We start from the raw sequence: 27,103 nt of genomic DNA on the forward strand, positions 1-27,103 counted from the left end.
ATCTTGGCCTTGTTTCATAAAATAGGAAATAACAATATTGCATGCATAGACAATTACCCAGAGGGGAATATATCCCCTTCTAGGATAAGTATCTAAGACAAATCTAATAGAAGAATTGTGTTCTGAACTTGCCTGCCTGTCCCCATGGACAACTTTAGAAACACCAGGTAAATCCTACCTTTATTATAAAGAACTGAGTAATAAGAGATACACAATAATGACTTCAGATTTCAGATAAAGTGAGCAATTAAGAAGAAAAAAAACCCCATAATTTTGCATGAAAGATTATTTTCCAAGTTTGCTCTTCTCCTCTTTTTCCTCTACCAAAACAACTTATTTAAAGTGCCTCTGTATAATTTAAGCTATTATTGCATCTTCTCATATTTGTGCACATATATATATACACACACAGCATACTAAAAATACATACAGGAAATGAAATTAAGATATATCAGCATATGTTAATTCTTAGAATAATGAATATTGTGCCTCACCAAGACATTGGTACCATGTATTCAAAATCAGTATTCTGAAGTATCTAAATTGTTTCCATATTAACATGGAAAATACTGATTTTTGATACTAAATCTATTTACTGCCTCATTTAAGCAAATCATGTCGCAGAAAAATTAAACTGTCCCAAGAGAAATGCTTATACACAGAAATGTATAGCCCAAATTATTACCTACAAACTGCTGTAAAATGCACTCAATTCACATAAAATACAGTTAGAAGACATGTTTATATAATGCTGAAGGTTGTATAATACAAAGAGAAATAAAATGAGAGGAAAGCTAATAATAGAAAGCATTACATAGTTTTACAAAAAGAAGAGAAGGATACTAAAATGCTTTTGTCAAAGGCAACACTACAAAAGATACTCCTCAAAGTTATCAGGATTTGAGTTGGTTTACTCCAACTTCAATTTTCTGGTAAAAAAGGATAACAAAGGGTATTTCACTGAAACCAGCCACTCTGAAAAGATGATTATCTACAAAAATTAGTAATTCTATCAGAAAGTATGACTGATATACTTGTGAAAATCTGCACTGATGTAGTTTTGATCTCATTTAGATAGTTCCCTCCAAGCTAACAAATTGCCAATATCTAGATGGTGAAAATTATTTGAGAACATTAAAAGAAAAAAGAAAAAAACAAACCCTGAGCCTTACATAAATTTCTTAATAAATCTGCTCGGATGTAATGCAAACCTCATCTCAAAGCAATGAATTTGAAATTGAACTGTGGATGCCTGTTGTAACAACATGAATTAAATGTATGAATCTCATTCCTCCCCTTCTCAAGAACTTAATTAGTTTTTGAATGCCTAGATTTTGTTTCACTGAGCTAAGATATATGAATTGCTTATCAGAAGCTCTATCTTTTCTAGCAGTTTGCTCTTTCCACCAGTTTTGCTGTTGCTGGTGTTGGCTACAAGAATAATCAGTTAGAGGAGATACAGACACCATATGCATTTGATCAGCTGGAAATCACAGAACTGCAGTGATTATTACCTGTTTTCCACCTTGTGCTTTGCAAAGGCACTTTTCACCTAAGTCTTAAAATATTATGTTTAATTTGGGTACATGTACTTATAACTACTCTCTGCTATTAGGTAAACTATACCACACCACTGATTTATTGACAATAATTGAAAAATAAAACGAGAAATTAATTCTTACCTCATTGTAAAGGCAAACTTCAGCAGCCTATATTTTTCAATAACTTCATTGGTGATCTGCTGATTGCACAAAAGGCAACAACTGACAGTAAATTGAGGGGAATGCTGTCATAGCTGATGGCAGCTATGCCATCATTGCTAGCTGGGAAGATGTTCACACTCTTGAGGTTTAAGCCAGCAAAAACCTCATGTCCTACCCCAGGCACCAAGGTGGGCTCATTTCACAGAATAACCCCTGCATGAGTAGGGACCAGGTGTGGAAGAGATGGGCAGGAGCTCTGGCAAAGGCAGAAACCACATCTGTCCTCATCCATGTGGGAAATGGTCCTGGACATATAGTTTTTAAATATCTCATTATCATATTAATAATTTCAGAATTATACCTATATAAAAAACTATTTCCAACATCTATATTCATATAACACAAAGCTTCAAAATAATAAGCCTTCAGAAAGGAACTCTACCGGCTAGAAATGAAAGAATAAAGAAAAAAATTACTGATTTCTTTAAGCATCATAGTTTTTTTTTTTGCCCCAGAAGTCCCTATTGAATCAGTTCTGTGAGAAAGCTGGGAGTTATCAAACTCACGTTTCCCAGGGATATTGGAAGCACTACCCAATTCCAACAGTCAATATCCACCATACAGGAGATGTGTACATTTAGTTTATCTTTAGATGAAACAAAGCTCCACTTTCTAGGAGTATTTTTGGGTGATTAATCCTGGGTAATTTTTAGGTCCTCAACTCTTCTAGTAAGCATTTAGCATACCTTCTCAAGCTAGGTATCCAGAATTAAAACTGTGCCATTGCTCACACTGCAAACCTGGCTGCTGTGCAAGTCAGGAGTGCAAGCAGGCAGGAGAGGTGACACTCCATGCAGTGATGCCATGTGTCCCCTCCTGCCAGCCCAGCCACCCTGAGAAATAGGAAAGAACATCTGGAGCAGATTTGTTGGCACTTACAGAGGCTGAAGTAAGCAAAATTCTTTGGTGAATCTGCAGAACTCATCTGTTGCCACCAAGAAGAACCAAGAGAAGTGGTGAGGATGCAGCTGCATCCACAAACCAGTGAACTCAGTTACAGATTGTCTAAAATAAGCCACCTCTCCCTTCAAAATGGTATCTCACTGAACTAGTTCCACTCATTTCATACAGTTCCACAAGGTTTAACTTTGAGGAGAGGACTTGGGCACCACAAGCAGTTTGCACCCAATACAGATCTGCTTGAGCACACACCATTTAAACACTTCCAGCTTTCCAGGATCCTCCCTTATCAAATGTGTTGGGTAGTTCTCCAAGACCTGTACTACATCTTGGTTATCCACTGGAGACTTTATCTCTATAACAGGACTACTACAAAAAAAACAGACCCAAACAGATCTTAAGCACTCAATATATTCTTGTATTATTTTTATTGAGAAAAAAACCCACAACAAACTAGATTAATATTCTAATAAAAATAATAATAATCAGTTTACTAGTGTTTGCTTTTTGGGGTTTTTTTACCCTAACAAAACTGGAAAGCTCTAAGTCTTTTGTGGTAAATAGCTGCTGTTGCTTTTTAACAGTAGCACAGTAGAAAAGCTAAAAATTAAGTATTAATACATTGAATATATTTTCAAGCAAGCTTGCTCAAGCTTTAAACCCAGCTTTTTCTTTAACAGCCTGCTGCAGTTAAAAGAGTATAACATTTAAACCCCACAGTAAGATTACCACAGAACCTCTTCTGATTCCAAGCAGTTTTAAAAAAACCTACTATGTTTTTTAAATGCAAAAATCTCACAGAAGTAGTTACTTGGTACAAATAATTCATGAATTCAGAAGAAAATTATGCAGGAATTCAGAACTTTAGAAAGTGAAAATATTTTCACCATTCAGATAAAGAAATTGCTTGCAGCAGTTCATTTAAAGCCAATTCCTGTCACAGTCACAACAGAAGGATGCTCTTTAAGAGAAAACAAAATGACACACTGATGCATTGACTAGCACATTAATCAGGACATGCTGATAGAGAATCATTAATCAGGACTCCCTACTAATAGAAAATCATTAGAACAAAGCACATCAGCAGTGATGCCTCTTCACTTATCAGGCCTTTCTTTAACCAGTACCTAACACTGAGGCCAGTTTCTCAGTAGCTTTCAAAGCTTCCATGACATAATTTATTCAAGAGTCTTGACATAGTGCAGTCCTTCAGCATCACAACATCAGCTTGAAAATGAAGCACATAAAGGTGTAGGGAAAAAAGGGCAAAGGGGAATTCTTAGTTCATTTGAATGTACTGAAGCAACATGAGTTTAAATTCACCCAAAACAGAAGTTTTCAAGGCAAATGTTAACATTATTTCTTTGTTTCTATTAGCTGCTGGAACCTCAGTTCAGGATATACCTCAGTAGGATTTAGATTACTTTAATAAATAATATATGCTTCATTCTGATTTTTTTCAGTGCACCTGCCATGCCATTTACTCTTTTATCCAAACAAAATCTGTGATGTGTTTGGACAGCCAGAATAGCAGGTGGCACAGATGGACCCAGGTTCACTGAATCCACCTGTGTGAACTCTGACAGAGCAATGCTCTAAGCAAAATCAGTGGCAGTCTAGAGAACCCTGAATATTTCCACAATAGGCAGGAAAAAAAATGGAAATAATAAAAACTGATTTTAATATTTATTAATGATAATTTTCACTTAAAATGGAGCACTTCATTAACAACACTGTCTGTAAACTCTGAGAAGCCTCCAGCACAGAGGAGCTGAAACAAGAGCTCAGAAGCAGAACCAGACAAAAAAACAAGCTTCCATAGTTCAGTACACGCAGCTTTAGTACATGATTTTTGACAGATTGTTTTGGATTGAGAAACTGAGATACAGGGCTAGATTTTTTTTCCATATCTCTTCCTCATTGCTTTTTTTTCCTTATTCTCCTTTTTTTTTTTTTTTTTTTTTTTTAAGTAAGGTAATAGAATTGTAATCTTATTTAGCAGCAGCTAATATTTTTTCTTTAAGTGGTTCTCTCAAAAATATAACACTCAGAAAATACAGCTGGTAAATATTAGGAATACCTCTTATGTTTCTTTAAATTGAGCTTTCTAGACTTATTCAGTCTTCCAAGTAAATGAAGGTAAGGGTCCATTAAAAAATTTTTTGTTATTCTTATAACTTAACACATGACCTGAAACACTTGTTTGTGGATGTCCTGACCTTTAATGTTTTACAAATCCCCTTTCAATTATCATAAACATCTCCCAAATAGTACCTGGCTTCTGTTCTCTACGGCTCCTTTTTCATCCTGTGCTGACTTTGAATATTGAATATCTTAAAAAAAAAATCCTTTCAATAATAAAATACCATATGAATTTTCTCAATTTATAGTAGACAATTAAAATTTACACTTTATATTTTTGTTTGACTTTTTTTTATTGTTGGTTTGGTTTTTGTTGTTTGGGGTTTGGTTCATTTTTTTTTTAAATGTCAGTGTATTCCAGAAAGCAAAAAGCCCCAACCAAAATTGATATCAGTTTGTCTAAAGCAGAATGAAGATCAGGAGGCACCCAATTACAGGCTGATATATACTTTTGCATTTAAAGTACTTCTTCCTTGTAAGAGATTCTATTTCCTTTTCACACAAGTTCTCAAATCCCACATGCTGTGGGATGGCATCCAGTTTACTTCCTGATGCTCACCTTAGCTTTACTCTGCTTAGAAAGAAGCAGTGGAGTAACTTGCTGGCCATTTGGGAGCCCATGAGAGCCTTGAGTGGCTACAGAAGGAGAGGAGGATGAGGATGGCCTGACACATGGTACATCCTTTTTGCTTGACTGCAAAAAAAAGCAATTCTAACAAGAATGGCAAAGCAGTGTTTTTTTACTTGTCAGGACAATGTATAACGATAAAGATGCCATCACACCTTTTATTTATTATTTTTATTTTTTTAAAGTCTGGCCTCAAGGGAAACACTGTGAATTGAAATAGATTTTGTTCTCCTGCTGGTGGACACAGGAAATAAATGCAGTAAAATGGTAGTAAAATGTAGTGTAGCAGACATCTACAAAAAGAGACATAATCCTACAGTATTTACACATATGGGATAGATAGTTTTTTCTGTTTAAAGAACTCAGGTCTTCCATGAGACTTGACACAAAGCTCTGATTTCATGATGAATCAGTGCACAGTCAGGATGTATTAACAGGCTCAGAAATGTATGGCACATTGCTGATAAGGAAAAGGAGTTAAAAAGGTCAAGTCTTTGAAGCAAATCTGCTAATTTGGCAAATACAAAACTTGGTTAGAGAACGATGCAGAACTCAATAAATAATCAGGGCAATGCTTCACAGAACCAACAGGTGCTGGATAACCCATCAAACAACTTCAGGTTTGCCCCCTCAAAAATTTGCAGGTGGAAAAAAGCAAGGTGATGGGTTTTTTGCTATTTATCTGGCTCCCTGGTTTCAGAGTTGGTTACTACTTGGGAGACATAAAATTTGAAAGGCAAAGCCAGCTGAAGCTGGTAACAGAGAAGCAGGCAGAAAATGTCCACTACAGGATGAGAAAATGTGCTACATGCCTGTTCTCTGTGTAAACACCCATTTTCACCACAAATAACAGGAACCAGTTTTGCTGGTGAACACCTCTATCCACTTATACAGGATATTCAAACACATCTTTTAATTACCAAGCTCAAACACACCTCTAGAAACTGCATTGCATCTATCTTAGTTCATTACAGCAATTAAGCATATAAGAACAGCCTTGACTAAAAGCCTTATGGCATTAGGCAAATTAACATTTGCCTCTTCTATTCTCTCTACTTTTTCACTACTTCTGCATCCTTCTAATACATCTGGAGCAGAAAAGGAAAGACACCTTTCATATAATATCTTTTCCAACCCGAACACTAGACACAAACTTAGTGTAACAAACATCTATAGGCAAACTTTAACAGTGGCTAAGCAACTGTTCCAGACAATTCAGTATCATTCATAACCAAACTGTGGCATAAGAACCAGATCTAAACCCTCAGCAAGAGGAAGAGTGAGAGAGTGAAGACTTTAACCTCAGTTGCTTAACCTGATTTTTGGAGAGGAGGCTGGGCTTCAATTTCTGGTATGCTAAGGAGTAGTCAGTGGAACATTTTGATATCTGAACCTAGTTTGTCAATATGTTTAACCAAATGAATGACGAATGCTTTGGATCTCATTATTGTATGTCTGGACATAAAAGCAATAATTCAGTTATAATATGAGGAGCCTTGCTTTCAGTATTATTGATTATACTTAACAGTACTCACAGATACTATAATCACATTAACTGTAGGCACAAAACAGAGAAGCAGTGCAAAAATAAGACTGAAAAATTATTTCCAAATATTTCATCCAATTAATTTTTTTTACCTTTTATAGTATATTTGTAATGCAGTTACAATTACCTTATTCTTAAATTCACTGTGGTACCTGTTTGACCAAAAAGAACATTTGGTTGGAATCTAATTTGAACTAGAAACACTAAACGAAGGTGAAGATGCTTTCAAGCTGAAGGGAGAGATAACATTTCAGGTTATATATCAGGATTTTTGCACAGCTCTAAAATATTCCAAAAAGAGAAAAGTTCTATACAGTTAATTTTGAACTTAGGTTTTTAAAACATTTTCTTACAGCTGATGAAAAAAGAATGGGTTTTATGTAGTCAGTAAATTGACAGCTCCAGGGTAATCCATACGAAAACAGTAGGAACAACATCAAATGTGGGTCACTGAAAACTTCTAGTTTTTTCTCTGAAACATTTAATATATACATGCAGAAGCAGAACTCACCATGGACACGGAGGAGGAGGAGTATATATCATGTTTCAGATGACTGTATATCATCCAACTGGTAGTCCATTATACCATCGGCTGATGAAAGACTTTGCCATACCATAAAGATCTCTAAAAAAAAAAAAAAAAACCCAAAAAAATAGGGAAGTCAAAATATAATAACTGAAGAAGTTAAAACTGAATGTTCTTTATTTAAAATACAGTTTCACAGCTGTTTAAAGCATACTTCTAAAACAACAGTAACAAAAGAGCCTGTTCTATATCACCATCCAGCAAGAGGTGGATACATATTCTCTTATAACCACTGCAAGATTTGCTCAGATATTTCATTTGCAGTTATTTTACTACAAAGGCTACTGTACAGATTTTTTTGACTTCCAGCTGACTTCAGGATTCATCTTTTTTGCCATGTTGTTTAACGATGACAGTTGTATGCACTGGTGTTTTCTCAAAACAGTATTTTTCAAGTATTTTCCTTCTTGATTCATTTATGCAGGACTCCACTGCACATTTTCTACCAAAACAAAAATTCCACATGCCAAAATTAACTACAAAGGTGGATGATGGGGAACACCACTGCACATGAGCAGACAGCTGACAAAGCAAACACCTTCATACAAGAGACACTACTCAACTTGGGTTAACAGCACATGCAGAACAAGGGGCACCCACCATCCCATCATCAGCTATTAATTCCTTGTTTCTCTTTTGCTAAACACTAAGGCCAGAGTGCTACAAAGCTTGCTTGAGGATCTGATCCCAGAGTTGCATTTCTATACTTTGATGGTGGGCAGAGTGGCAGGAGAAGTGGATTCTAAGCCAAGTGGCTGTATAGCATGGAGGCAAAAGCCAATGTAACTTCACTGAAAAAATTTATATCAGCAATTTTCAGGAATCTTGTTTTCTCTCAATTAATCCTTAGTAGGCCTCCTTGTAAGAATTTTTATCCAGGACCATTTTTTTATGGTTCCTCAAAGTTCCCGGCAAGTGCTACAAGTTAAACTGAAACAATGGCTCACACCAGAAAACTTGATAAATTTGGGGTTATTGAGTTTTGTGGTTTGTTTGTGGTGGGGGGCAGTTGTTTGTATGTTGGTTATTTGTTATTGTTATTGTCTAATTGGTGGGTTCTTTTGTATTTTGTTTCCTCAATGCAAAAAGGGATGGGGAGGCTTCCACCCCTCTAGTTTCAGATTTAAACGTTTCCTCTCAAAAGAGGTTTTCAAGTTTAATTATATTTAAAGTCAAATCCTAGGTTAAAAGAAAGTTAGGATTAAAGTGACCCCAGCACAGTGGTTCCTCTTTCATGAAACTCTTTTAAAATCAGATTTTGAAAACACATTTTTCATCAGAAAATGAGATTTCAGAGATCTCTCTGAAGTGGGGCTTTACACTTTCCATAGAATTGCAAAGAACTTAGAAGCTGAGAAATCGATTATCTTTTCACCTTTATGATAACAGCTTAAGTAAAATGAATATAATTTTCTGATATTTTTCCACAGATTATTTTTCTCTGCATCAATCACACATTTCTTTTGATCCCATCTTCTGCAATTTTACATCTAAATTCTGTTGATAATTTAAGGACAGCAACATGACTCTGCCCAACATTAAACCTTCCCAGTCTGCTTTACTCCTCTAAAAACCCACTAAAAATGCTGAAGATGCATTCAATCAAGTGCACATGAGTAGAAAACATTATCACCATCAAAATTTATAATAACCAACTCTTATCCAGATTTTTTATACAAGAGAATTAAATTCTTAATTTTCCTAATTGTAAGGGTATTTTATCATGGTGGAGACCAGCATAAAATTCATAACAAATATGTTTGGGAAGAGGCATTTTACTCACATACAATAGTTTTTGTTGTATGTGTTCTAAATATTTTTCTAATGCTCTTTCACAGGACAAAATTACATATTTTCAAGTATAATAAGGCTTTTTCCAAACAATCAGCAACTTTTAGCAAGTCCTACAACAGCCTACTTATTGCTGCTACCTCTCACATCTCTGCTATCTTTTCAGCACAAATGAACAAGAGTGAGGAATTGGTCCAATCCAAGAAAAATATGAGAAAAACTTGTCCTTTTTTATCAAGGTAGGTCTGTTTTCTCTCCTTGGAATATTACTGAACCCAAAATGCTACTGTAATGGATGAAGCACACAGGGGTAGGCACAGAGGGAAGATAAAGTGCTTCACCTACCACTGTTACTACTGAAACACACATCAAAACACAATCTTGTTTTGAAAAAGTATTTTATTGGTAAAGACAGTATTTATATGAATATATTAGTATTTTAAACCAGTATTTCATATTCACAACTTTGCTATGTCAATTATTCAGTACAAGCTTTTAGAATTTTAGGCTTTCTAAAGACCAAATGAAATTGATATAAAATGTGAAAAATGTGTAACAGAATTGATATAGTTACTTGGCGTTTTTTTTCTTTCAAAGCCTGCAAGAGCCATATCTTTATCATAAGCTCTTTCCATAACTTATTTAGATAAATTGTTGTTTCATTCATCATTTTCAGCTGTGCACCTATGACAAGGCACCAGCCCAGGCCTGCCAAACAGTAAGGTGGGCAATCAGATAATCTAAGTTTTTCCTTGAACAGACTTAGAATTCACTGAAGGACTTCCTTCCAGGTGCTGAAAGAAATAAACAAATATAACCAAACAACCCCAAACAACATTAAAACTAGACAAAAAACTGTAACATTCAGCATTTAAGAAAACTGTGAGGAGACAATTTCCTACTGTCCTAGTTCTTTCCTTTGAAAAATATAAAATTAATGTGAGAAATCAGTCTTTTTTTTTTTTATATTGGCATATCTTTCCTTCACTATAAAGCAGTTATTCCACAAAATTTTCAGGAACTTTGCAGTGTGAGAAGCTGTAGAATGTAGAAAGCCATCAGTATGCACAATGAGCAGGGCATGGTAACTGCTGCAGTTCTATAATCTCTGAAGAACTACATTTTCCTTTAATTAATTACGTTGTCTTAACTTAGAAGTAGATATTGTTTTAAGTGAATTCACTCATATGTCAGAAGACTAGCTACATAGAGCTGATCAATCACTGTGACTCAAATATAAGAGAACTGACTTACAGCTGTGAAGTGCAAAGTTATTAAAGCATTCTAACAGAAGCCCCTGACCATCATTCAGTCATATGATTGAGGGATTTGTCTTGCAGGACTAGATTTCTGAGCTGCACTTAAGGATGCTTTAGTGACCAATGTAAAAAGCTGGAAATGGTGTTTACACATTCTGCTGACAGCTTTAATCAGTCAAGAAGATGTCTGCAGAGTCAAAACAATACAAGTTTTGGCTCTCCTGTGGTATTCTGACTTCCCATAAAATAAAAAGCCATAAAAAGACTTTGATGTTTTCAAATACTTTAAGAACATGAAGGAAAAAATAAACTCTGCAAGGACTAACATCGTTGTATTTTTTGAGTATGCACAAAACCAAATAAGGTATTATTCCCTACAAAGAGTCTTTTAAAGAAAAGCTATTAATCTTTAAAAGTGACAAAACACGTGAAATAGCACCAACTAAAAAATCTCCTCACTCTAGCCAGAGTCTTAATCTGTTCCCAGCACTCATGTGTCACAGGTGGACAGTAAGAATTTATTTGTGACTCCTCTGCTGGACATAAGACAGTTAGTTGAAATACAGTCTCAGAATGACATAAAAAATGCAGTCTCTGTGCACCAGCATTATACTGGGATCACATATCCCTTCAGCCAGCTCCTGCTGATGAGCAGTTCTCCAGCACAGCTCCAGGCACCAGGAACAGCCTGCTTCAAGAGCACAGCCTCTAAGGTCCAAAAAACACAAAAATAATGAATTGAGATTGAAGTAAAAAATTCTATCCTGGTTTCCAGCTCTCAGAAATGTGGAAAGAGTTTTAGGCTGTGCACATCTCACTGTCATTGCCACAAAAGCCTTTCTAAAAAATGGCAATTTCCTGAGTGTCTTATGCAGCTACATAAGCACCCAGATGGAACACGAATTAGCAATTGATTTCATTAATGAGAAAAGTTGCTTTGAAGGAACTGAACATTACTGACAGAAGTAGTTTGTAAGCATTGTTCTCTAATGAAATCCAAACTGTCATTTCAACAAAGGCAAAGGGTTTTTTCCCTAACAAGCAACCTGCACTGAAGACTAATCAGAAGCCATAGGTATTTTGCTGCACTTCACACTCAGTGAGAGACTAATCTCGAATAGCCAATTGCAAACAGCTCAGCTTGTACAGATAAAAATCAACAAGTCGCTCGAACTTTATTGTCATTGACCCTTTATTTGCAGCTTCCACCAGCCTGTCCCAGTGCTGCTCATCTGAAGGGGCAGAGAGGAACGTGGTCATTCCCAGAGCCTGCCTCTGTTGCTCTGCAGGCACAATACATGCTGGAGACATGCTTGGATGTCACATGAATTTTCATTCCTTAAAAGTGTAACACGAGAACATTTTTTGTACCTGCACCTCTAATTGTAAGCATAATTCTTGATTTCTGTTCTTTTTTTCAGTCAAACCAGCAGTTACTACCTGGTATAAAATAACAAAAAGAAAACACAAAAGCCCAACAGTGCTGCCAGACACGCTGTGCAAATCAGGATGGACACAACCATGTAAATGCACACAGGTGCCAAAGAGCTTTTGTGACAAAACAAGTAAGCTACACGTGGTTTTCAATTATGGGCTATACTCAAACTGATGGCTGTTCATACAGTTTTCCTAATTTAAATGAAAACTTCTCATCAGGTTTGGTTCTACTAAAATTTGTATCAACAACATGCTAAATGGCAGTTGCTTATTCTAACACCCTGAAAAATAACCATATATTAATTATTTACAAAAAATCTTGAATGCATTTGTCCCCTTAAAATTATCAAAACTGGATTGTATTCAAGTGACCAATAATTTTGGCCCCTAACAACTAATACAATTTGTTTTAATCAAATTTTGTTTTATGTTATCAATATGCAACATTTTAAACTGTGGAACAGCACACTATGGCTTGAAACTCTCAAGTTTGTTTTAAGAGTGAGACCTCATAACCACAACATCTAACGAGTACTGATAAATCATAATGATAATGAGTACTTTGGTCTTTAACTCTATTTTCAAAGTTCAACCAATTCAGCTTGCACTTGTAAAAAAAAAAATCTATCTATTAAAAAAACCAACTACTCAGAGAAAAAATAATATGATATTCATTAAAATTCTATTTTCCAAAAAGAAGAAATGTAGGGGGGAAAAAACTGAACAAAGCTGCATTTGAAGCTCAGTTAATTAAAAATGCATCTGGCAGAACGCATTAAAAAAAAAAAAAAGAAAATAAAAAAAAAAAGAAAATTCTGGTTATTGAAACCAGTATCCACCTCTGTCACGAAGGCCAGCCTGCTCTGAGAACAGACATTCTAAGCTGAATGCAAAAATAGTCAGATGGTATCAGAGGATGAAATAGAAATTTTGTCCTGGGTTTACTTCACAGTTTTAGATTGCATGTGTATCCTACTGTCATTGCTACAAAGACCTTTCTAAAAATTGGCAATTTCCTGAGTGTCCCATGGAGCTATACAAGTATCCCAAAGGAACATAAATCAGCAATTTTCACAAAGAATTGGCTGATATTAATTTTCTAAACAATGGATTTTCACTCAAAGAGGAATTATTTACCTGTGATTTCTGAACAGTGAATTCCACTTGTACAGGGTGAGTGAAATTATGAAACATAATTTACATTTCACTTGCATCTTTCTTTGCTTTTTCCTCATAGAGATCCTTCACTTTACTATATTTCCCTCCAATGTTTGTAATGACTTCAAGCCTATTTGCCTCAACTCTTCAACACTGTGAGACATATTACTTATGATTATAAATTTGTGAGACAAATTATTTATGATTATATTGTAATTTATTTAAAATTTCTAGTAACAAATTGTTTGGCAAAAGAAGCATTTGTATGCTCATATTATATGAGCATATCATATCATATTATCATATCATAAATATATATATATATTATCTAATTAGTCAGAAGTGATGGTTTGAATGTATGTTCTAGCATTTAGAAACAATAGTTAGATAAAATGCAGAGGGGAAAAAAAATACTCCTTAACCAGGAAATAATCCTTATCCAAGACTGATTGTGGATGGAATTTGAAAGCAGAATCATCTTACTCCCACAAAGTAGCAATGAGGTTGTGCTTACATGTGCCCCCAAAACTAATCCATCGGTGAACTGGTGTTAGTAAACAATAAACCTCTACACAGACCAGCCACACTACCACTTGTTAAAAAACAAACAAAACACCCCAACCTTGTAATACTCCCTATGATATATTAATTATTTCGTAATAAAATTTATCCAGGAGAAATTGGGTTGCAACAGATTCATGGCACATCTTCCTCAATGCACATCAACACCAGGAACACGAATTTGGAGTGAAAAGTGAGGGGATGGGACTGATTTTAACCTCTTCAGAAGCAATTCATTCTCCTCTACAGTAGTATGAACATCCAACCTGGTGTGCAGCAAATAGCCACTCTATACACTATTAGGGATTTCAAAATCTGGAAACGATTCTGGTTTCTTCAAAGCAAAGGTAAAATTTAATATGTGGGGCCAAAGCAAGCAGTCAAAAACCTCCAAGGATCTCACAGATAGAGGTTCAGACCAGAAGCATAGGGGTGTTTCTCAAAGGATGGAGCAGGCAGAACTGGAGAGAAAAATTAATTAAAAATTCTTGGGGAAGCAGTTAAAAATGGCTGGCAAAGCATTTCACCTACTTTGTTTGGGGATGACTTAGTGAACATCTGAAATGTTGATTGACCATGTTGCTTGCCTGTGATGCTCTAAGTAACACAGGCCACGTGTTCAGAGTGTAAGTTTTGGGGAGAGAGGAGGCAAGAACCTCAAACCACGGATTATAGGAACCAAGAAAATGGCTCTTTGTCTCCTGGAGAAGGGAGCTAGCTGGCTCATTTGTCAGAATTTTTTCTTTACAGGGACCAAAGACATAATGGAATACCTCAGACACGGCCATCAAATTTTCTCATTTCTAGAACAGCTGTATTAGAAGTAGCAACTTGAAAGTAGAAGTAAAATCACAAAATATGGAAAGAAAGTGTGTTATAAAGTTTCATTACACTCATTACACTTTTTTTCTTTCTTTTTTTTTTTTCTTTTTTTTTTTTGTGAAAATATAGTATTTCAAAATCACTAAGGACCAAGTATTTTTTTTATAATTACTAAGACATAAAACATTCAAAAGATTTGAGGTAGCAGAAAATATTCTTTAGTTCACAATACTCTTTAAATTGCTGAACAAATTAGTTCAGAAGATGTCTTCTGTTACTAAGGTGTAAGTCCATATTGTACAGATTCCAGACAGCCAAGTTATATTACTGATTTCTACATGGGTGATAAAACACAATGTTTAAAAACCTATTTTTATTACTGCTATAGCATAATTTTTATTTTAACTTAACCCCAGGCACAGAGAGAATCAAAGAGAGAATAAGAAATCTTTTCCCTCAAAATTTTAGTGCTTTCCTAACCAAGATGCTGTTAGCCAAATCTTAAAAGTAATTTTCTGCATTACTCCTGCTCTGTTATTTTGTCTAGGAAGGTCTTTTTTTCAGGGAATAAGAAGGGACAGAGAATATTTTTTCTGTTAATATGAGCTAAGCAAATAAGATAAAGAATTCAGATACTACAAGGACATACTGTTCCCTATGTGGTAGCTGTATTAGTAATAATTATGAGACTAAGTTACACACAAAAATCATTCACAAGAGATTAAAGGTTTATGCTAAACTTATAAAAGCTATGACCTAAAGGCTAACCTTAAGATATTTTTTAAAAACTCCAAAAGGAAAAGAAGAACATGCTGTATATGGAAAGATAATTACTTCATAAACTTTAGGCAATTGTCTGAAATAGGCAACTGCTGAAGAGGAAGAGCATGAAAATGCAACACTTGTTATCACTTAACAGTTAACTCATCAGAGAGGAGAATGAGTTCAAGGCTGGTAGGGGCCAAAAAGCCAGGTTGCTGAGTTTTTCTAAATTCTATTTCAAAATCCATGATACAAAAAAATCTCAACCAAACAAACAGAAAAACACCCTAAAAAAAACCAAAAACCCAAACCAAAAGAATAAAAAAAAACCCCAAAAATAAAATGAAAACCAAACCAACAATAAATCTCCAGAATATTTCAACAGAACACCATCAAAGAAAAATGTTTCCATTAAAGCAAAATGTTCTTCTTTGGTCACAGTTTATCCCTTTTAATCCATGATCATTCATACTACCCACAGAACCATACAACGTTGCTTTATACAGAATAACAGGATAATCATGCACTTAAGAAACCTACAAGAGTACAAAACTGTGATCCTACAATAGCAAAAAACACTTTTGCAACTTCTATCAAAAGAATAAGGGGGAAAACAAAAAGCAGCTATGACTGATAATGTACTAGAAACCATATAATTAATTCCACTTCACAATTACAATCTGTTTATTGTCTTTCTTCTATTTTTTAAAAAAATCAGATTACATGTAAAAAAGAGATTTGAATTTCATTCAGGCATGGTCCAGCGCATGTGATATTCTGGAACTACACCTTTAAGAAAATCTCAAAATTTGAGGTTTTTTTCTTTTTTTTTCTTAAGAGACATCCTTTTTGCACGAAAGATGATTGACCATTTTGTTTTATCAATTTGAATAATTTTTGAAAGTCATAAATGTTTCTGAAAAACTAATCTAAGTTTTGAACACACTCATAAAAATTGGTGTATTTGTTGCCAAGGAACAATTTAGGAGTGGATGCGGAAGAAAAGTTTTTTATTTAGATTAGGGTTTGATTTATTTTGTCTTTAACAAAGAATCGAGTTCCTGTTAAAAAACACCTGATAACTAAAATTGTTTCAAGTGTTTTATTTGCATTAGTTTTTATCTACTATAGCTGTTTTTAATAAAAAGATAATGCTATTTCTAGACATTCTTTACAAAAAGCCTGTTGAACTTAGTGTCCATTCATTCTGAAATAAAATCAATAAAGATCAATAGTATATATACCTGTACTGGCAAGAGCACATGACAATCCTGAACAGGGTGAGATCTAAAACACAATGTCTTTTCCCTCCAAGTAGAATTAACCAGCAGTTCCTCAGACACTCTGGTGACAGGGAACTGTGTTTATATTTTAGATAGTGACCATGATAAGCCAAACATTAATGACCTTCTCTTTCCAGGGAAAACAAACCTTTTTTGTAACAAAGTTTGTTTCTTCAAAGGTTTCTAACAGACAGTAATTGTAAATGTATGATTTTAATCTCATCTTGAGGAATTTGTGCTGAAATTCGCTTTGTACATCCAGCCAAACTAAAGATTTTCATGCCCTGTGACCTGAAAACATTGGATTCTTACAAAGATGCTGACATTTTTCTTTATAAATCAGAATGCAAACTACCAAAGTGAGACAGCTGAAGCCTTCCAAATAAGAAATACATCCACAAACTGTCAATATTATATTTTTTTCCTCCCAAGTAAAACCTATGCATGAGTGTCTGGTTTGTTTTTATTTGCTTTCATGTTTTTCCTTTGCTTAGCTTTCTGTCACGCTTGAAAAAGCTTTACTGGCTTTTTAAACGCATTTATTTCAGAAGCTTGTAAGATCATAAGAGAACTGTACTGCCTCTGAAAGGAGTCCAATAAGCTCAGACTGTCACTTCCAACAGTGACCAAAAGCAAATGCCCAGGCAGTGACAAAAGTTATCCACAAGAATAAACCACTTATTCCCCAGCTTCCAGACAGTCTACAGAATCACTGAGCCACATATGGTGGTAACTTCTGGGTATGGTATTATCTCCATCTCCCAAAATCCCTCTGCAATTCTTTCAGTTTCCCTCTCTATCCCAAATAAGTTTACACTATCAATAAACCTCACCATTCAGCTGGTTTCCACATAAATATATGTTCACCTGAATGACCATTTTTATTGTCATGTTAATATTTTTTTAATATCAGATACAATAAAATCATGATAATACAAGATGAAGAAACATCCTCATTACAAGGGGGTTTGTTTTCTTATTTCTCAGGAAAAAACTCTTCAAAAATGGAATAGAAACATAAGCCTAGGCTCTAACTTGTGAGGCTTCTACAAGTTTAAAAATGAATAGGTAGTGGAAACAGCAGTAATGAGAGAAGGCCTTTTAAAAACGGGCAAGAAATACTAAGTATTAATCTGCTTTGCCTTGCAGCCATTCCATCTGCTGGCACCAGGAGTATCTTCAGATCTGTCCTTTCTGAATCAGGTCCACCCAGAGAGAGGATGATAGGAAAATGCAGATAACATAAGACAGAAACAAAATTAGCAACAAAAAAGCTTAGCTATTTTCTTCGCTTATAGAACAAACTGTTTCAAATTCCAGATCTAACTGAACATCTTTATATTAGGGGGTGGAAAAAAAAATATGCTGTTTTAGCAGCAAAGAGTAAGAGCCATATTCTGATAATGGTTGAATATCCTGTGCATGTGAGAAAGGAGAAAAATAAGCAATAGAGCTTAGAAAATACTCTCTTTCTTTAAGAAGACATGTCACAAAGGGAAAGCCCCATTGCTGTGAAAAATGGTCAGTTATTATTTTCCTATACCTACAGACTATTGACTGGATGTTAGACACTGAGAGAGGTGAATATGGGAATCTACACTGCGATCTGCCCAAAACTAAGTGTGCCTGGGGCTGGATGGACAACTTGGAAAATGCTCTTCATCTTCTCCACCACAGGAATCCTGTCAGTCCCCATCACCAAGTCAAATAAAGCATCCAGTGGCATGCCTGGGGATTGATGAGCTTATCTGTAAAAAAAAACCTTCCCAAGCTCAATGAATTTTTGCACCTGCCTAGTGAGATCTGGAAGAGGTCTTTATTTCCAGGAAAGACAGAAAGGCTCTAAGGAAATGTCCTGCAGGAGCAGAGAATCACAGGGAAATGAGTAAGACTCACTGCAGATATCAGATGGCAAAAACTTGTATTCACACCTGGTAAGTTTCTTTCACCTTTCTTCTACACTAATAACCCAAGGTTCCCAGAGCAAGATAACTTTTTAAAAAACAGAAAATTACAACACAAAGAACACCTTAAACTTGACTCTATGGGTCATTTGTTGTTCTTTTGGTTTTTTTTCTTGCACTGTTGGTAAGCCTCCAAATGTCTTTTCAAAATCTTGTGTACAACCTGTATAGTGGCCTATTGTGCCAGAAATTAAGTAATATGCTATTGGCAGGGCTCAGGAAAACAAAGTTGAGATAGTTGTGTTACTGGGACTGCTTCTTGGACCTCCCCAAATGCTACTGAGTACACAGGTTACTATGTGTGCACCCATAAATATGCAGGAAATGTTAGAGAAATACAAAGAGGTAAATATCAAATCTCCAGCTTGGAATCTGTTGCATAGCTGAAATTCATGGAAATCTCCCTGATTTCAAAGACTTGATTCCTCCCTAAGTTAAAACATCTTAAACACCCCTTAAAGCAACCTGAAGAATGCATCTCATGATACAGAGCAAGAATTAGATTTAAAGGGATAGGAAGCATTCTTGTGGTAAGAGGGGAGGAAAACTTACAAAGTGAAAGACTATGACCAATAATCATATTTTAGGGGCTCATCACAACAGTTCTGTAAGTTAAGGGAAGTAAAAATCAGTGCATGTTCCAGGAAAGCAGCTGCTGCTGAGCAGGTACCCACGCACTGACCGAATGTCCAATTTCTATATTCACAGGGACAGAATTTTTCACCTTGCCCACCTGCTGGCAACTGTTGAGAACACAAAGCACAGCAGAAGGAAGGCAGAAATAACTTAAAGCTCTCTCAATATCAACAGCTTGGAACTTGTATAGTATTTACAGGGGAATGCTGCCAAGACATTGACCTCCAACAAAGCCTGCAGTGTGTGAATCAGTGAGGTTCAGCATAATCCCCTCGTAAAATCTGGTGGTGAGTCACTGTCACAAATAGCTTCCTGCTCATTTTGAAAATGAGGAAGAGGCAGTAAAGGGATGAATGACCAAATGAATAAATGGTAAATGTATTTATTTTCTCTGAAATGTTGGCTCTGAAGAGGACACAGATGAAGAGAAAGCAGCAGCAGTTGCTCAAGGCTATCACACATGAAAAACGGCAAAGAAAAGGGCCAGAGAAGAAGATGCAAAACATGGTTCCAGACAAAAAGATTAATGTCATCTTAAGAGACTCTGATTCTCAGACATATTATGAGCATAAGCACTGCTTAACAGTTTTGGGCCTGAATGAACAGTGCCATGTCTTCTCCATGGTAGAGCTTTTAAAATCTTTATTGCCTAAAATCATATCAATCATAAACAATCATAAAATAGTTTGGGCTGGAAGGGACCTTTAGAGGTCAACTAGCCCAATCCCCCTACAATTAGAAGGGACACCTTACATAAGCTCAGGCTGCTCAGAGTCCTGTCTAACCTGACCTTGAATATTTGGGCATGAGGCATCCATCACCTCCCTGGGCAACCTGTTCCACTCTTTCACCACCTTCATTGGAAAAACATTAAAAATGTTGCCTTATATCTAATCTAAAGGAACTCCTGGTAGTTTAAAACCATTAGCCCTTGTCCTATCACTACAGAATCTGCTAAAATGTTCCTCTCCAGTTTTCTTGCAGGCCCCCTTTGAGTACCAAAAGGTCCTCCCAGAGCCTCCTCTTGTCTCCAGGCTAAACAACCCCATCTCTCTCAGTTCTTCCCCACAGAAGAGGTGCTTCAGCCCCTCCATCATCCTCATGGCCCTCCTCTGGACCCACTCTAAGGTACTCTCTTAAGTCTAGGATGTCTTTCTTCAATTACTACAAATATTCTGGGCTTCCAGATAAAGATATTTAAATGATCCTGCATATCCTAAAAAGCTTTGTTAAGTTACATCTGAACAAAACTCCCATTGTACATGTCCATATAACAAAAATTTTACAAAAAATCTAATCTGTACTTTCTAAAGGCAAAGAATCAGAGTATCTGTAAAATCATTTAAACTTTAATATTAAGGCATGAAAAGGACCTACCACATACCAAGCCACCTTCAATACAATGTGAGAAAATAAGTATTTCAAAGGACTATTTTTCCCCTATGAAGAAGTAAAAGGCAAAATTTCCTTACTGTTTGTGCCAGATAGAGAGCTGCAATTGCAATTTTTTCTATGAGATCTGCTAACACCTCACAGGTAACTTACTAATTTTGCAGTTCATTGCTTGGCTAGAGATACCTAAATTAAATTTGGACATGTCACGTCCTTGGAGTCACCTGTTTATACTGGGAGAGTGTCAGGAAGAGATCTGCTTTCAAAGTCAGCTGTGTCAGCAGATGCTGTTGTAAATAGGGGACCAGACTGACTTTCATCAGTAAGATGATCTATTCCTTGCTTCAAAATACCATTCCTGCAAGGTCTTGAGAAAGTCTCAACAACTTACACGTGCCACCTTCAAAAATGAGTCAGGTTATAAAAATTACATCAAGAACCCAGGTTAATCAGGATATACTTGGATTCAAATTAATCAAATCTCCCTAAAATGGATTCCAATTTCTTAAATGTGTTTGTTTGTTTCTAGGAAAAGTGAAAATTTAAATACATATTTTTAACTGCTTCCTGCTTCAATTGTGTTGAGCAATTCTGAAACACTTGAAATGCTTTGGCATGTAGTCAAATAATATGAAAAATGAAAATTAATTTCTATAATCTTCTGTTTTCTATTGTCAAAATGCAAGTTTTCTCTGGTTTGTCATCTTCCGGGAATGGTCAGTTTTACTAATCACAGAAAGCTCATTTGGCTATTTACAATCCTCTTGTGCTCCATAAAAGGCAATTAAAACAAAACTTCACATTAAGATGTCTTTATCTCATCAGATGCATGAATGATTCAATTCTGCTTAATTACTTTGATGTCCAACTGGAATAAACTTGGTTTAGGATAGCCAAAAATAATGAAGGAAACAAACCAAAAAGGATGGCCAAATGGAGTCAAGGTACCCAATACTTTTATCTAAGAAATGCACGTGTCTGTCAGAGCTACAGGGAGCCTTTACATTTTGAACCATCATTAACTTTGCATGTTTTTGTCAGAAATTCACACGGACGAGGCCTCAACTACAGGAACAGAAAGCCAAGAAAACAAAAGACCCTGCTCCATTCCAGTGCATTAACTTATGGTGTCTCCAGGTGCCTTTCCATTTCTGTTGGAGGAGCTAAAGTCACAGTCAATAATTCAGAGACTAAAACTGACAGTAAAGTACTTATTTTGCAATCAAAAGCAGTTTTCGCAAAAAAAAAAAAGATTTTTCAGTGAATCTGTGTCTGTCTACCAAGGCAGAGAGGTGCTCTAAGGCAGATATATTCCTCCAGATTTATGCCAGCAGAAGTGATGTGACATTCCAGATTTTTTTAAATGCTTATTAAAAAAGAATGGTTGCCAACTATTGAAGGAAAACAAAAACCTAAAGATGATTCTCCTTTGCAGAAAATCCCACATATCATATTCATTGCTGCATTATCAAACAGGAATTTTTACTATTGTTTTGTACTCAGTTATTTGTAAAGTTGCAATTAAATGTTGTGAACAAGTTTTCACTCATTCTTGAAAACACCCAGAAGCAACAATGTTTGATATACAATTATTCTCAGTACACAACACAGGGGGTTCTGCCTTACAATCAAAGGGTAACAGATGAAGCTTTGAAGTTTTCTGTATTTTTACTGTTTAAAGCTGCCTTTCATATCTATTTCATTTTTAATCATCTTGCCTTGTAGAAAGCTTTTCTTTTATTCCTGTTTTCTTTTATTTTCTCCCCCCCAGCCTTTTCTATTACATGCAATAGAGTATGACTTTCTGCACAGACACATGCCAGCAGACTTGTCTCCAAGCTGCAATATAAGAATGCCAGTAACAGAAAAAGAATATAAACTTGTCAGAATTTTTATAATTACTCTACTGACAGGCATAAATCAAATTATATCACAATCACCAGAACTTGTTTTTAAATCTCTAACCATTCAGTAATGGGACAACACCAGTATCACATAACAAGAGAAATCACTTGTTCCCTAGAAGTTATAGGCTAAAGTCAGAAAGCAGGGATTTCCTTTAGAAGAGATCTGTAAATTCCTGAAAATTTTCAGGAATGAATAAGCTCAGGCAGAGAATGAGGGAGTTCCAATTAACTTGCTTGAAATCACCTTAGCAGCTTGTAGCAGAGGTAGGGACACAGAAATTTTTCTCTCACTATGGTGCCTATCAGGTGGACTACAGTAATCTGTTTTTTAAATTCTTCTACACTTTGTATTTTCTTGTCATAGTAGATGTTACTGAGGCATGGAGTAGCCAGAAGACAAAATAAAGGACACTGCCACAATGCACTGTGCAGCTTACACACTGAACAGAACCCTCTGGATTACTATGATTAACTGATACTGTACCACTCAGAAGAGGTACACTTAGTTTTTTATTCTAAAGGAGAGTGGCATGTGGGAAGGGTATAACAGGACTATTTTTAGTGGAGGGATTGATTGAAGGGAAAAGCCCTCTAAGTCACTCCTGCCCAAACCAAGTTTTCAGACAGGGGCTCTAGGTGCATGCTCTCCATAGTAAAAGCCTACCTTGGACTTCCAAAATACAATTCATTCCAGGCTTAATTTGGCCTTTGGGAACACACACCGTGGCACTGGAGCAGCAGATTGTGGGGTGACACCCTTCTGCAGCCACAGCAAGGCACCCAGCACCTAAAACATCCCAAGAGGGATCATTTGTTTTGTAGTGTCTTCCCCAAGATGACAAACTGCATACAGGAAGGCATGCCAGCCTTAGTCATCCCAGATCTGCAGGGCATTACCATCTTCATACCTGGCAATCCTGGCACTTCATTGTCCAGCCAAGGAACTGCTCAGAAAACTTTGTCTTTAGGCCTGACTGCTTAGGGAGAAGAGAAGGAGAAGTGCACCAAGAGAGAGGATGCAACTAGGGTAGCACATGGACCCACAAGATAACTACTTCTCCCAGGTCATACAGCACAAGGCTATGTCTGTGCTATGAGCAAATACTTAGACTAGGTCTACACTGAAAAAAAAAACACTGGAGAAGCCACCTGACAGGGAGAGCAGAGGAAGCCACACAAGAAGCCTGACTAAGGGACTGCTCTAACAAGAGACACATGGTGCCTCTGTGACACAGGAAAAGCCAGCTGGCCATACAGAGAGGATATTACCACAAAATACATTTAGTAAAACACCTTGGTACACCATATCTATAATGGGAAAAACAGAAGCAACAAGCTGTAGACAAAAGGGAGCCAGTCGCCAGCTAGACATCACTCAGAGAATGTCTTAGAGACATAAGGAAAGACATTTGTGACAGAAAGCAAGATAAGCATGTGATCCTTATTGAAATAAAGGATACTTCCCTTCTGGCATAAGCCACAACAGGTAAGGGCCCTAAAAGCATAAGCTATTAAAGCATCCCTTGCCCAAAGACTTGTTCATGTGCTAGAAAATGCCACCAGTCAACAGAGAGCAGACTGGTCAGAACTGGAATGACTCCTAGACAGTGACATTTCACTGCCAGCTCACACAGCTGAAGTGTGAGAGATGCACAGAGCACTGCTGCAGAGAGGCTGCCCACCTCCCCTGGTGATATCCATAAAGTGATCCTTATATTAGATATCCTTTCTGAAAAAACACTATGGATGTTCTCCCTCTCCTCCCCAAAACAAACTGTAATTTATTTGTTTATAAACAAAAGCACCTGTCAAACACACACTTGCAATTTATTTGGAAAACCTAGCTGTATTTTTATTTTTGATTGTTTTCCTTAGATGTGCCTATCATCCCAAAATGCACTTGAATTTGCTTGTTTTATACTACCAGACCAGCTCAGTCTCTCCAACCTGTTCAAGCCATGCCCTCTCCTGCTTTAGTAACTGGGGAAGGCTTCTGAGTGCTTCTTCTGCCCAAAGAGCAGCAAGGGATAGAAGAGAACACAAAGACAGGCACAATAAAAACAAAACAAAACAAACAAACAAAAAAAAAAAAAAAAAAAAAAAAAAAAAACCACAAAAAAAAAACCACAAAAAACAACCCACAAAAAACCTCCAAAAATGAACACACACAAAAAACCCCCCAAAACAAACAAAAAACCTCAACTAAAACAAAAAAAAAACCCCACCCAACCCAAAACAATCAAACAAAAAAACACCCCAAAACTTAAACTTCACACTCACTTTATAATGATGGGTTTTTTTCCTTGACACAGAGATTTTTCTGCTAGGACCTTTAAGAAGGCTCTGAAATCTGTAATTCACATAAGCCACAACCAACTACATCAATATAACACAGACCAGTACAGGAACCACATGACTTAATAACATGACAGTAAGGCAAAGAGGAAATTTTTAAACTCTGACATTCTTCACTGGAAAGCCTCTCTGTGCTCACATTTTAATGAAAAATGTTTCTCAGAAGATCAAGTACATAGACTTGCAAAGCAGGAAAGAAGGAGCCACCACACAAAACCCAGAAAAATAATTTAACTGAAGCGGGGTGTGCCCCACCAGCACAGAACTAGGGGAGGAGGAGAAAGGAGAAAGTACATCCATCTCTTCTTTTATTAGGACAAAATGGAAAAGTCTCAATTTTTGTTTCCTCATTGGAACAAAACCACACTTTTCAAAGTGCTTTCTAAAAAGCAGTATTTTGGTTTTCAACAAGCACTAGCAATAATCCATTACAGCAAATGTCAGCTCCAAGCATTTCAAAGATGTAGATCACATCAGACATCTGCTTTTAAAAGGCAAATTGCTGACTCATTTCTGATCCACCATGCTTGACATTCACATCCTCTCTTAATGACAGTACAACCCTTTTGTTTCTTCCCTGCACTTTCTTAAATAAGCTTAAATTAATTGCCCATTAGATATAATCAGTATTGAGGATAATACTGCAGCATATTTCAATTCCTTTCATAAATCAAATGAAAGATGCTTGTTATATTTTCTTAAAGGATTTCTTTTATGCCTGTATTATCATTTAACTTCTACAGTTACCCTACCAATTAATTTTCAAGTTTATATGTACATTTTAACTAATCAAAAACTAATTTAAAAAAAAAAAGTGCTGTTTGTGAACCAGTATAAATTGAAATCTTAGCTTCCAATTCTTAAAATACACAGGCACAAAAAATTTAATTTTCTTTTAGAATAGTTTTAAACAATCTGCCAAATATTTATGCACATTTTTTAAAGATTAAAAAGTTTAAAAATTAAAATTTGCCTTTACCACCATGAATTTTAGAGGAATCTTATTTTCCTTACAAGTGTTTCCAACGAAGAAGTATTACCTCAAAACTCAAAAATGGGAAAATGTTAAAAATCAAACAAAACACCAAAATTGCCAAACAGAAAAAAGCCAATTAATTTAAATATTAATTTAAAAGTAAACTACCAAGAGGGTGGAAAAGAAAATTATGAAGCACAAGGCTCTTTGCTTTCTGTTTTATCTGCCTTAAAAACGATGATAAGCTTGAGCTAAAATTTCAAACAATTTTATAATTAAAGTAATACAATCTCCCTGTGTAAAAATGAGATCAGGATAAACTCCACTGCTGCAGATCTGAAATGAGATTTTTGGTATGATTTCCTCTGAGAAGCCAGGTCATGATTGTCAAAACCAGGTAATGAAGCAATGTGAAGTAAATAGGGACCCCCAGGGGTTTTGAGTTATAAGCACACCAACGACCAGAAAAACACCAATGCACATGCAACCAGTGAGGGGAAAAATGCTGGAGCACAACAACATTATTTTTTCATGAAAAGACAAAAACTAAAGTCATGGAAGCAGCAATGGATATACTTTTGTTCCTTAAATTGGTTTACTCAGACTTAAATTAGCTTCATTATTAATTTTGTTTTAGTTACATTTGAAGAGGAGCTAGAGGCATGAAACTATGTCCTCAGCTTTCAAACTATAACCACTTCTCTGTGCAGTGGAGAAAAAAAAAATACTATTGAACAAATCCTGCTGCATGACTATATTTGTGGAAGAGGAAGAAGTATGAACCCAAAAGTAGATCTCTCAATGACAAAAATATATATCCAGGAGTCATTAGCAATTCGATTTTTATTTTATTCATATAAAATATAATTGCATATATATACATATGCATAGATAGCTAGATAGCTAGATAGCTAGATAGCTAGATAGCTAGATAGATAGATAGATAGATAGATAGATAGATAGATGGATGGATGAAACCTGGAAAAGACAGTTTTTAGCTTTTTACCAGTTACTAGATTTGATCAATGTAGAATTATATGAACAAGGAATCTGCCTGCTATAACTAAGCACAGCAGCTAAAATTACTGCTTAGGTCCATCCACTTAAGCAGGCAGATTTTCTAAGATACCTGGGCTCCTTAGAACTGCCTCGATTCTCAGCAAAGTTGCTAGTCACCAAACATGTTTTCAAACATAATCAATTATTTTAAGCCAATTTATTCTTCAAAACCCAAA

General features: G+C 35.9%; 1 protein-coding gene across 3 annotated transcripts in view; it reads right to left on the reverse strand.

Moving 5' to 3' along the window:
- Positions 1 to 27,103, reverse strand: part of CHRM3 (cholinergic receptor muscarinic 3) — a 251,418-nt gene that overhangs the window by 166,287 nt on the left and 58,028 nt on the right. For 2 of the 3 annotated variants that reach the window (XM_079297860.1, XM_079297859.1), the window contains exon 2: positions 7,491 to 7,604. In XM_079297860.1, the coding sequence (XP_079153986.1) occupies positions 7,491 to 7,522 (32 nt within the window). In that variant the 5' untranslated portion in view covers positions 7,523 to 7,604. Of the gene's footprint in view, positions 1 to 7,490; positions 7,605 to 27,103 lie in introns of those variants that run through there. The other variant, XM_079297861.1, reaches the window with a different exon arrangement.

The sequence above is a fragment of the Erithacus rubecula genome, assembly GCF_903797595.1.
Source record: "Erithacus rubecula genome assembly, chromosome: 2".
In the NCBI taxonomy this organism is placed as follows: domain Eukaryota; kingdom Metazoa; phylum Chordata; class Aves; order Passeriformes; family Muscicapidae; genus Erithacus; species Erithacus rubecula.